The following is a 12860-nucleotide window of genomic DNA, read 5'->3' as shown; positions in this document are numbered from 1 at the left end:
CTTTGGAACCAGCTGATGTGTATGGAAGATGATTTGCCCAGTGGAAACCCATCAGGAAAGTCGGCCTGAGATCACAAACACGCTCTGCGACTAGCCAGCCTTTTGCGCCCTGTAGTTCAGATCCAGCTAGGGCTGTTGGCAGTACAAAGAGCAGCCAGAAATCCTCACAGAGAGTAGTGCTGAAGCCACATCTTCTAAAACCCTGCAAATCTCCACATTCCAGTCCACAGCTGCTGGCCACAAGGGGAATAGCCAGAGCTGGAGGCTTCCAACAGGCTCTTGGCAACTGAAGATCAGCTGTCTCACACCTCCCAAGTCCAGGGGAAGAGCAACAGGACAATCTCTGCCACTGAAGTCAGTTGAGGGTAGCCTTAGGGTTCCTAGAAAAGCACTCCATTCTCTCCTGTGGCTGCCCAGACTAGAACTTGTTCCATCTCTCCAACTTCAGAAAGAGCCTCTTAAGAGCCTTTTAATCCAAACAAGTGCTCTCTTGTCCTATTTCCTTTGGTGAATTTGAATACGGAAAGAACTTAGATGGAACTGGCCATTCCAGGACTCAGGCAACCAGCTTGCTCTTCACGTCTTTTAGGAGTACCAGGGTAGGCGTCCTCTCCTACTCCCAAAGCAAGCCTGCTAGGGGCAAGAGACCTTGGCCCTAGAGACAAGGGACCCCTGAACTTCTGCTTAACCTATCCTTGGCTATCTGTGAGAAGGAGAAATCTTAAAGGGAGGAGGCATACTGGAGGCATTGAATAAATGGTGACTGATCAAAATGTAAAGACCGTACGTAAGTAGAGCACAATGGCTTAGAATACTGGCTGTGGGATCACTAGACCTGGCTTCTCATTTATTACCTATGCAGTAAGTTAAATTTAAATTTCTGTATCTATAAGTGAGACATAATAAGAATTCCTTGTGTCATAGAATTACTATGGGGATAACATAAAAAGACACCTTTATGAAAAGAGTTTTTTTTTTATTTTAATTTATTTATGATAGTCACAGAGAGAGAGAGAGAGAGAGAGAGAGGCAGAGACATAGACAGAGGGAGAAGCAGGCTCCATGCACTGGGAGCCCGACATGGGATTCGATCCCGGGTCTCCAGGATCGCGCCCTGGGCCAAAGGCAGGCGCTAAACCGCTGCGCCACCCAGGGATCCCGAAAAGAGTTTATATAGTTTATATATAACCTGGAATACAGTAAAACCTGGGGGGGGGGGGGGGAGTTTGCTTATATTATTATGCTAAAGACAAAAAATGTCCATACATTCCTTTCTCCCCAATCATGGGAAAAGCATAGGAGCACATGGGTGGCTCAGGCACTTAAGCAGCTGCCTTTGGCTCAGGGCATGATCCTGGGGTCCTGGGATTAAGCTCCGCCTTGACTCCCTGCTCAGCGAGGAGCCTGCTTCTCCTTCTGTCTGCCATTCTCCTGCTTATGCTCACGTTCTCTCTCTGTCTCTGTCAAATAAATAAGTAAAATATTTAAAAAAGAGAGAGAGAGAGAGAGAGAGAGCATAGAATAGAGCATAGAATAGAGCATAGAATAGTGGAGACTCTAGGAGATCCTGCCACTCTCATTAGCTTGCTGTATGGCCTTCAGGGGGTTACTGTACTTTCCTCCACGTACAATTAAGGGACATGAACTAGATCAATGTTTCCCATTTTTAACAATAATAGTACTGAATCATACTTTTTATTTTTATTTATTTTATTTGAGAGACAGTGAGAGAGAACATGATAGGGTGGGCAGAGGGAGAAGCAGGTTCCCTACTGAACAGGGAGCCTGATGTGGGGCACAATCCCAGGACCCTGGGATCATGACCTAAATACAGATGCTTAAATGACTGAGCCACCCAGGTGCCCTGAGAGAAAGAATTGTAAGCACACTCCATGCCCAGTGGGAGCCTGAAGCAGGGCTCCAATACACAACCTTGAGATCATAACCTGAGCCAAAATCAAGAGTTGGACACTTAGCCAACTGAGCCACCCAGGTGCCCCTGAATGATACTTAAAAAAAAGTTCCCTTTACAATTCACTTTCAATTTTTCTAATCATGCCTAGGGTCAGGTTCTATTTGGTGTTAGCGTATCTTTTTAACACCTCTAACATACTTGCTAATCTCTTGAACAAAGAAAAATCTGGCCTCAGATTTAGAATCTTCTGTAACAGGCCACAGTATTAAGCTACAATTTAATAACATTGCTTTGTTATCACTGCATTCATTTCCATAGTTACCTTTAAATTATGGCAAACAATACTGGTTTCCATTTGTGATAATGACTTAACTTTTAAAAATACATTTATATCAGTTTCAAAAAGGGGAGTTAATTAATTAATTTTTTAGTGAGCTCTACACCCAATGTGGGGCTTTAACTCATGACCCCAAGATCAAAAGTCCCATGTTCCTCCAACTGAGTAACCCAGGTACCACAAAAGGAGGGTTAGTTTAAAAAGAACATAAACGGGGATCCCTGGATGGCGCAGCGGTTTAGCTCCTGTCTTTGGCCCAGGGCGTGATCCTGGAGACCCGGGATCGAATCCCACATCAGGCTCCCGGTGCATGGAGCCTGCTTCTCCCTCTGCCTGTGTCTCTGCCTCTCTCTCTCATTGTGTGCCTATCATAAAAAAAAAAAAAAAAAAAATTAAAAAGAACATAAACTAGTGGATCCCTGGGTGGCTCAGCAGTTTGGCGCCTGCCTTTGGCCCAGGGTGTGATCCTGGAGTCCCGGGATCAAGTCCCGTGTCGGGCTCCTGGCATGGAGCCTGCTTCTCCCTCTGCCTGTGTCTCTGCCTCTCTCTCTCTCTGTGTGTGTCTATCATGAATAAATAAATAAATCTTCAAAAAGAAAAAAAAGAACATAAACTAGATGACCTACTACATGGCAAAAATTATGAAGATGGCACTAGAAGTTTGGGACACACTGGGCCAGAAGATTGTTAAAGTCCCCTCAACCCTGGAAGTGAGTGCTGGTGCCCTAGGGTGTCAGGCTGTGATCTCCCCTGGCCCGCTTCCTTCTTACTGGCCTTCAGCTTGCAGACACCTAACAAACTTCACCTCCTCCCTGGAGCTTCTTCAGATCCAACAGCCTGACTAAAAGTCATATCCCTCATTCTGCTCCCAAGTCATGTTCATCCACGGATTGCAGCATTTATTTCCCAGTACTATAACCTTCTCTTTATGTTTATCTCCCATCTAGAACATGAACTCCTTGAGGTAGGAATTATGTCTTGGCATTTTATCCCCAAGACATATATTAAGATGTTCTGCATCTGGGACAAAATGGGTACTTGAGGAACATATGCTGAATAAATGAGCCCATACTTGGTCCCCCCCCCCTTTTTTTTTACTGAATGCAAAAAGACAGTGGAAGAACACTACCAGAAATTCATCTGCCATAATTTCAGTTCAACACTTCTTTAAAAGTGTTCTATCATCCACTTAAACTGGATGGTAGAACACTCACCTTTCTGATCTCAGCTTCAAGCACTAAATTAAATAAGAATCTTTAAATCTGTTTCAAAGAGGCCTTGCCACATGAAATGTTCATAAAAGCAAACTTTTCTTCAAGAAACTTACCAGGATTGAGAAGAGATCAGTCACACCAGCACAAGACCACTTACAAATGTACTTATGACTTCTGCAACACAGACCAGAACTGGATAAATATCCAATAACACTCCTTCCATGTCCTTCTAGGGGTAGGACATAATACCAGAAAACACTAGATTCCAGCAGTAAAGTACGGTCCAAACTGAGGTCTAATGTCATAAATGACATATGAACATCACAGTGCTTTATCATACAGAAAGGGGGTACTTTCAAATGTGAAAAAACATTAAGGAAGGCCCTCTTTAAAATTCAGAGGTTGCAGAGTCCCTGGGTGGCTCAGTTGGTTAACTGTCTACCTTCAGCTCAGGTCATGATCTGCGGTCCTGGGATGGAGCCCTGCATTGCGCTCCCCGCTCAAGGTGGTCTGTTTATCTCTCTCCTCTCTGCCTCTCCCCCGCACTTGTGCCTGCTCTCTCTCTCTCAAATAAATAAAATCTTTAAGAAAAAATTCAGAGGTTGCTCCCTCTGAAATATGAGGCTTTCTCAATTATATTCTTCATGTCACTTTGGGATTGGACCCATCACTCATATGCAGGTATAGTGTAAGAATCTTTAAGCCACATAGGAAATGATATTCTTTTGACTGGAATAAATCTGTCAACAAAAAGGTACAGGCTAACTACACTAAATATCCTCTGCAGGTTCTTTTTTTTTCCTTATTAAAAATATACATTAAAGTCCAGCATAGTGCCTTTATTGCCCACATCTGTTTGCTATTCTATCTCCATTATTAACACTGTAATGCAGGGTCCCTACTCAGGCAAGATTAATTCACTGTTGCCAAAGCCTTCTGACATTGCAATGGATCAGTTTGGAAGGCTATCAAGGCAGGTCCAAGCATTGCTCTCAACATGTGATTAGTAAGGAGATGAGGCCTGGGCCCCCAGCTTGATGAGAGAGAAGAGGAAGTTGGGTTGGACCTGTGATCAGAGAGGTAGAAGACTCTAGTGGTTAAAAGCCCAGACTTTGGACTCAAGACAGTTCAAGTGAATCCTAGTTCTTTTATTTTAGGCAATTCATTTGCCCCTCAAGTGACTCAGTTTTCTCCTCTATAAAACGAAGATAACAAAAGAACCTGGTAAGATTGTAAAGTATTTGATGAGATGATAAAGTTGATGCTAAGAACTAAAACAAAGGGGGAAAAAACCCTGATGATTATCATCTTCTTTATCATGATACCATCATCACCCCCAGAATCATCCCCTTATGCTGCTGAGGCAGGGCAGGAAGAGCCCTGCTAGTCTTTCAACCTACACATGCTAAGTAGTCATCACCAAGATACCCAAATGATAATATAGAAGGGAAAAAAGACAAGACAGAAAGCAAAAAGCAGGAGAGGATATGGTACAGAAATAGAATCAGTTCTTGATTAACCATGCTAATGAGGGGGGAGGAAGACAATATTTAAGTTGAAGAAAAAGAACTCTTCTCACAAAAGACTGTAGAAGAAAAAAAATCTTTTTTTTTTTTTTTTTTTTTTAAATTCTAGATAGTAACTTGCTCGAGGACATGATATAATTGTCTAAAAGCACAGTCGTTAAGAGCCTGAGCTCTGGAGCCAGAATGCCTTGTTAGAATCCTGGCTCCAGGGACCCCTGGGTGGCTCAGTGGTTGATCGTCTGCTTTTGGCTCACAATGTAATCCCAGGATACTGGGATTGAGTCCCACATCAAGTTTCCAGCAGGGGGGCAGGCCCAGGCGCACAGCGGTTTAACCCCACCTGCAGTCTAGGGTGTGATCCCGGAGATCCAGGATCGAGTCCCACGTGAGGCTCCCTGCATGGAGCCTGCTTCTCCCTCTGCCTGTGTCTCTGCCTCTCTCACTCTCTCTCTGTGTCTCTCATGAATAAATAAATAAAATCTTTAAAAAAAAAAAAAGATGTTTCCCTCAGGGAGCCTGCTTCTTCCTCTGCCTATGTCTCTGCCTCTCTCTGTGTGTCTCTCGTGAATAAATTAATAAAACCTTTAAAAAAAAATCCTGGGGATCCCTGGGTGGTGCAGTGGTTTAGGGCCTGCCTTTGGCCCAGGGCGCGATCCTGGAGACCCAGAATCGAGTCCCACGTCGGGCTCCCGGTGCATGGAGCCTGCTTCTCCCTCTGCCTGTGTCTCTGCCTCTCTCTTTCTCTCTGTGTGACTATCATAAATAAATAAAAGAAAAAAAAAAAAGATAGATAGATAGATAAATAAATAAATAAATAAATAAATAAATAAATAAATAAATAAATCCTGGTTCCACCCATCCAAGCTGTGTGACTTTAAGCAAGTTATAGACTCTTTGTATTTCAGTTTCCTCATCTGTAAAATGGGGCAGATAGGAGTATCTAGCAGTATTATATGGTTGTGGTGAAAATAAAATCAGTTTATACATGCAAAGTGACTAGAATAATACCTGGCTCATAATCAATGCTTAATAAATGTTAGCTTTCATTATTAGTATTGCTGTTATTGTTTCAGCTGACTTAATACTAAGTTGATGTTTAACTTAATATTAAAATTTGTTTAAATTCAGTGGCTATAGGTGTACATAGGAGGGCAGGTAGAATTTAGAAGTATACAGGGAAGGGGCACCTGGGTGGTTCAGTCAGATATGCATCTGCCTTAGGCTCAGGTCATGACCTCAGGGTCCTGGGACCAAGACCCGCATCCACTCCCTGCTCAGTGGGGAGTGTGCTTCTCCCATTCCCTCTGCTCCTCACTGACTTGTGCTCTCTCTCACACACATGTAAATAAAAAAATCTTAAAACAAACAAACAACTCGGGCTCCCTGCATGGAGCCTGCTTCTCTCTTTGCGTATGTCTCTGCCTCTCTCTCTCTCTGTCTCTCATGAATAAATAAATAAAATCTTTAAAAAAGAAAAAACAACTATTAGAAGTATACAGGGGGCAGCCCGGGTGGCTCAGTGGTTTAGCGCTGGCTTCGGCCCAGGGCGTGATTCTGGAGACGCAGGATCGAGTCCCATGTCGGGCTCTGTGCATGGAGCCTGCTTCTCCCTCTGCCTCTCTCTGCCTCTCATGAATAAATAAATAAAATATTTTAAAAAAATAGAAGTATACAGGGAGAAAATGGGAGACAAACTAGAATAAAAAATGTACTATGGATAATCTGAGCACAGACAACTGCAGGTGATGAGGAAGTAGGTACAATCAGTAGAGGGAGAGAGATGGATATATTCATGATAAAGCAAGTAAAGTAAAATGTTAATTGCAGAATCTATGTAGTGAATATTTGCTTGTTGGCTATAAAATTCTTCCAGCTATACCTTATGTTTAAAATTTTTTATTATAAGCTAGAGGGGGAAAAAAAACAAGTAGACTTAGAGACAACAAATCAAATTCTGCATCAGAGCTACACTGCCTGTCCTCTGAGCTCAAACACCAGAGCAAGCTTAGAAAAACCTAATGGTTTTGGAACACTTGCTCATCATCAACACTGTCCTGTACCAGATGAGCAGAGGTCAGGTGCTGACTTGGATCATTTTGGCACAAGTAGATATAAGCAGAAGGTAGAAACCCAAAGGTTCCATCTAAGAAGTGCCAACCTCAGAGAACTATGACATTATCACTCCTGCTCAGGGAAACCCCAGAAATAAGACTCAAGGCTAAAGAACAGACAGGTGGAGGATGGGCAAGTGTCATACACTTACTCATGGACTCTGCTGTCACCATAGAGATCACTCAGGCCAAAGCTGATGTAGTGCCAGTGTTCAGGGATATTGGCAGAAGGGCTCCCCACATTCCTGTACATGCTAACATAGTCCAAGGGATCTGGGCCACCCAACCTGCAAAAGACAAAACACAGTCAGTGAGAGCTTGAAAGTATACAACGTGAAGCTAAGACATTATGCCTTACAAATCTAAAGACCCCATCCTGGAAGAACCTGGAATGAAAGATAACTAAAAGGACGCCACATCTCTGGGATAAGACCAAGGGACAGGTAGCTAGAAGCTGCCCAATTCCATAAGCACAAGATGCTCCCTTCTATCCCCAACATGCAGGACCTCTTTTAAAAAATAAAACAGACTAGGTGGTTGTCCCTTTTGCTTCCTCCTAATTCAAATTACCAATCCCAAATGGAATTGGCAGGGTTTATCTCTCTTCCATGGTGCCTGTAAATATAACAAACTTCAAGGGAAGAGGTGCATCAGTCAATCAATCAGCTTCTGTTGAAAGATCATCCTGAGCATCCCCAATGGGCATTGTTTCTGGAAGCGGAGGCTCGGCTCCACTCCTGCCTCTTAGACAGCTAATTCCTGAAAGACTATATTGTGCCCTATGTTAATTACAGTTTGTTCTAAACAAACTCAATGGCTCCAGACCCCAGCCTGTACCCCACAGACCAAAGCTGGTCTTTTCTCATGCAAGTGACAAAGGCCACACTTAGGCTAGCTCAGCCCTGCACAGAGAACTGCAGCAGGCCAGACTGACCCGTGAGAGTGCCTGCAGTCAGAAGATGATCCCAGGAGACTGTCGCCTCAAAGGTAGGGCTAGAATATTAAATGATTTGGGGCCTCTGAGGACCACATTAAACTTCCCCCATAATTCTAACAGACAAGCTGAGGAAGAGACTCAGTCATTAGCTCACTCTGAGGATTTAATTCCATAAGGGTTTCCTTTAGTAGAGCAATTAATGCTCTCTCTTAAAAAAAAAAAAAAGTCCTGCTTTTCTTCAGAATGGATAAGGAAACTTAATAGACTTGAGAAACAGCCTAAATGGAAACCATCAGCGGAAGGAAGTCTGCATTTAGCCCACAAACACTCTGCATGTGAGCTGCCTCGGACATCTGACTATTCCACAGACTGCAAAAACTTTGCCTGCCCCTAGGACGTTGATGGAGTACACTTTGCAATTGGCATCGTATGCTGCAGGAACACTAACAACCAAATAAAAGACATGCTACATGTGATCCCAGCAAGAGTTCCAGTACCATGCAATTTAAATACTATTTAAAACCAGTAAGTCTGGTTTCATCCTCTTTTGCCAGGATATTATTTGCCTTTATAGAAATCCTTATTCTCTGCTAGGAAATGCTAAGTTATTTATAGATCTTGTAAGAAAGTTGCTACAAATAGCTCAGAAACTCAACTGAGTGGATTAGGAAAAGAGACAAATCCCCATGTCCTTCCTTAACTCTGATTTGACCAAATCATTTGAATGTTTCCACAACTAGTTGAATATAGAAAAGTTTGCTGGGGGAAGGAGGAAACATAGGGGTAGCTATCTCTGGAAGAACCACATGATAGCTGCAGAACCCCAGAACAGATGGGAGTGACTACAAACTCCAGATCTGCTCCAGTTTCCTGCTGCAAATTCCCAGTCTTGCCCCTTTCAGCCTAAGTGCATCCAGCAACAAGTGGCAAAACTGTATCCACAGTTCCATACTCCATCTGTCACACCTCTGCAGCCCTCTCTCAGGAGATACTGCATCAAGGATCGAGGCTTTATCTTAAAACCACAACTGTAAGGAATAACCAAGAGTCAGACGAAATTAACCTTGTCCCCAAGCACAGGGTTCTGTTCTACTTACTCAGACACCTGATGGGAAACAGATGATTATGTAGAAAATAATCATATCTTGCACTTAGAAAAATATGTTATCCAAGGACCCAGAGTATCCCCTTGATGCTCTTCCTTGAACTTACTTCCTTGAATACCTAACTTCATTCCACATGACAGCCGTAGGACTACAGTGGCTCCTGGGTACAAGCTCTGCCTCTGTGTTTCTGTTCCCTGCCCACTAAAGTATCAGCTTTCAGCCAGGATGTCCCTGCTGGCCAAGGTCCACTAGCCAAAGAACCAACCTTCTGTCACAAGAAAAGGAATCTCGAGGGACCGTGGGCCACAGCCAGACCCAGGTAGCCTTGGTCAAAGTGCTAACGAGGCCTTGTGGCATCCCAAGTGTGATGTATATTAATGAATTAATTTCAGAATCTTAATTATGCAAACCCTTCCAAATCTTAGAAAGAATTAGTCGCTCAGCTGCTCCTTCTTATATTTTTCTGCATCTGGCCAGCATTTCTAATCTCACAAAGTACTCTTTATTAGTCATTACATGTTGGCCCATTTCTGAAGATAAGTCCTGCCTGGTTAACAAGCTTGCCCAAATCAGTCTTAGTCCTTTGCATGTGTTTTAATATCTTCTGCACACAATTCTATCCTTCATGGCCAACTGGGTGACATAAAAACAGTTGCCTAAGTCTGTGTAGTGATTTCCCTGTTCATTCAAATGAGACCTGAACCAATAGCATCGCAGAACCAGGCCCTCTTTCCCCATGACACAATCCAATACAGTTCATCACAACACATACTTAAATATAGACAAGAAATGAGAATGGGTGATTAAGTTATCAAGAGCTGCTTTTCACTCAGAAGCTCTCTTCAAAAACTCCTCTCAACCAAAGAACAGTTTGCCTGCTGAAGAGAGAACTGTACCACCACTGGCCACATCTCCTTCTGGCTACCAGACATGACTCTCTCATAGGAGGTGGCTGGTCCCCAGGCCCTGTCTCTTCATATTGTCCCACTGACACAGGCAACTGGCCTCAGCCCCAGACAGTCTAGTTTCTGCCATCTCCAGAGGAAGTTAAGAGGTTATCCTGGAGAAGCTTCCATCCTACAAGAAGAGGTAACCAGCAAAGACATCCACTCTCTCAACCTCCCCCTTTGGGTCTACCTGCCCCCTTGGCACATCCCAAGCTTTTTTCTGAACAGTCTTTCAGGACTCAGTGAAGGGGATTATTTAATACAGTGCCTGCATGAATGCAGTTCTGGACAAATTCTACCAATTCCTCAGTCAAGGGGGGTCCAGAAAGACCATGAAAACAGGCTCTTTGTCAGAGTCCCTCTAACACCTGTTTTGCCCAGTGGCTGTGAAAAGAGATAGGTTGCAAACAGGAATGGGAAACAAGAAAGGACCATTCCTACCCCAAGGGCAGGCCTTCTATGATCCTGAACAGAGCCACTTGAGGGTTACTCTCAGCTTCCCTGAGAGACTGTGGTCTAAATCCTGAAGCTTGGGGCCAGGAAGCCCCTCTAAACATCTGGCTGCACTTCTTTGCTCCGTGTCTCAGGTCTTCATCATTTACTGGGGACCCCGGCAATCCTGAGCCAAACCATGGATCTATCTCCCTGACCGTGCCTCTGTTCTAGCCAATGTCCTAGGCAAAGCGGGTGCAGAGCCAAAGGAAGCTCTGCTTGGAGAAAGAGAACTGTGCCGAGTAAGCAGAAAGTTTATCAAGAAAAGTTGCTCCGTGAAACTTCAAACGCAAAAGCACTGCACCGATATGACTGACGTCTGAGCTCATGGGAAAGGTATCTTAAAAGGAGACCTCCTCTTCCTCTCCTCACAAGCACGACTCTCGCAACTTGCCTCCCTCCTAACCTATGGGAGAGCGGGGATCCCCAAATCCACCGTACCCTGTGCAGTCTCAAGCCCTCTGAGCTCTCCAGCCGCACTCCTCCAAAGCCCTCTCTTGTGCTCCCCAGGCCCCGCCTCGCCTCCCCCATCCCACTTCAGCCGCCCTTCTCCCCCCCCCCGCCCCCGGCTTCCCTTAGCCCACTAATGACCCCCTACAGGCGCCCCCTCCTTTCACCACGTTTACAGTTCCCTTTCTCCTATCGCCCCCCCCCGCTCCTACACACCCCCCCCAATTCACTCTATCCTCCTAATCCCAGTTAGCCCTTCATCCTCCCCCCTCGTTAACCCTTCTCTACCCAGAGGCTCCGTTAACCCCTTTGTCCCCGTTCCCAACTTCAGCCTTAACTCCTTGCCTCGCAGCAGGACGCCTCTTTCCAAGTGCTTTAACCATTCTTCTCCACCTCCTCCTCCCCCGCAGATGACTTCGCCCCGGGCGTTCTAGCCCTTCCCAGCCCGCCCTCGTCCGTCTCCCCGCGGCCCAGGGCATACCAGTACTTGACGATAGCGGTAACCTGGAGCGGGTTCGGCTGGTCAGGGTAAAGGCGACGGCACTCTCCGTAGATGGCGTGCAGCCCCGGGGGGAAGAGCGAGGCGAAGGCCGGGGGTGCACTAGGGCCAGGGGCCGGGGGCGCGGCGGGGCCGGGGGCGCCGCTAGGCCGCAGCTCCGCCATCCGGGCGCGTAGGGCGCTGGGGGGACCGGGGAGGGTGGACGAGGGGGAGAGCTCTGACGCGCCAGCAGGCGGACTCCGTGGGTGCGACTCCCCCAGGCGATGGGGGCTGCAGCGAGGTCTAGGCTCCGCGCCTGCGCACGGCGCAGCGTCTGCCCAGGCCGTCGCCGCCGCAGAGACCGCCGGAGGGTGCCTCGGGGGCCGCGGAGCGCTCGAGGGGGCGGGGCGCCGGCGCGCCCTATCCCGGTATCCATTGGCTAGTGTCTGTGCCAGTCACCGATGGGGAAGGCGTGACTTGGCAATAGGTCCCGCCTCCCTCTCCTTGTGTTGGGGTGGTCCCAAGGCTCTTGGCCTCCCCCTAGTGTTAGGAGGAACCCAGATTTAAATAGAAATGTTGAGGCATCCTCAGGTGCTAGGGTCCCAGGAAAGCTGTGGGAAGCTCGCTGACAAACGACTTGTCGCTATTCTGCTGACACCCTGCTAACAAGAATTTAAGCACAAATTTGACAATAGTGGATTGATTCATTCGTCCATTTAGCGTGGCTTTAGTTGTAATAGATTATAAATCTGAATGTTTCCTACCATCTTTGAATGTCCATTTACCATATTTACTGACACTAGCCCCGCCAAATTCAGGGGTTGTATGTTGAAATATTTACTTTGGAGTCTTGTTAAAAAGTAGCAAGAAAAAAAAAGTAGCAAGAGTTAGGGACGCCTGAGTGGCTTAGTGATTGAACGTCTGCCTTTGACTCGGGGAATGGTCCCAGAGTTCTAGGATAGAGTCCCACATTGGGCTCTCTGTAGGCAGTCAGCTTATCTCTCTCTACCTATGTCTCTGCCTCTCTCTCTGTGTCTCTCGTGAATAAATAAAATCTTTTTTAAAAAAAAGTAGCAAGGGCAGCCCCGGTGGCGCAGCGGTTTAGCGCCGCCTGCAGCCCAGGGCGTGATCCTGGAGACCCTGGATTGAGTCCCATGTCAGGCTCTCTGCATGGAGCCTGCTTCTCCCTCTCCCTCTGCCTCTCTCTGTGTGTGTCTCTATGAATAAATAAATAGAATCTTTAAAAAAAAATTAAAAAGTAGGAAGAGTTAGGTAGACTAAGACTAGTTTTTAAAACTTGGTAATTTTTTGTCCTTATTTTTTTTTAAGATTTTATTTATTTGAAAG

The 12860-nt window shown here is 45.6% G+C and overlaps 1 protein-coding gene across 2 annotated transcripts in view; it reads right to left on the bottom strand.

The window, feature by feature from the left end:
• The window catches only part of SUFU (SUFU negative regulator of hedgehog signaling), a 120740-nt gene extending 108803 nt beyond the window's left edge, over window positions 1-11937 (bottom strand). For both annotated transcript variants that reach the window (XM_025992884.2, XM_025992890.2), the window contains exons 1-2: window positions 11517-11937; window positions 7256-7390 (exon numbers count right to left, since the gene is read on the bottom strand). In XM_025992884.2, the coding sequence (XP_025848669.1) occupies window positions 7256-7390; window positions 11517-11698 (317 nt within the window). In that variant the 5' untranslated portion in view covers window positions 11699-11937. The remainder of the gene's footprint in view (window positions 1-7255; window positions 7391-11516) is intronic.
• Between the last annotated feature and the right edge of the window lie 923 nt (window positions 11938-12860).

The sequence above is a fragment of the Vulpes vulpes genome, chromosome 15, assembly GCF_048418805.1.
Source record: "Vulpes vulpes isolate BD-2025 chromosome 15, VulVul3, whole genome shotgun sequence".
NCBI lineage: Eukaryota > Metazoa > Chordata > Mammalia > Carnivora > Canidae > Vulpes > Vulpes vulpes.
The sequence above is the reverse complement of the archived record's forward strand: the minus strand, read 5'-3'. Positions and strand labels throughout refer to the sequence as shown.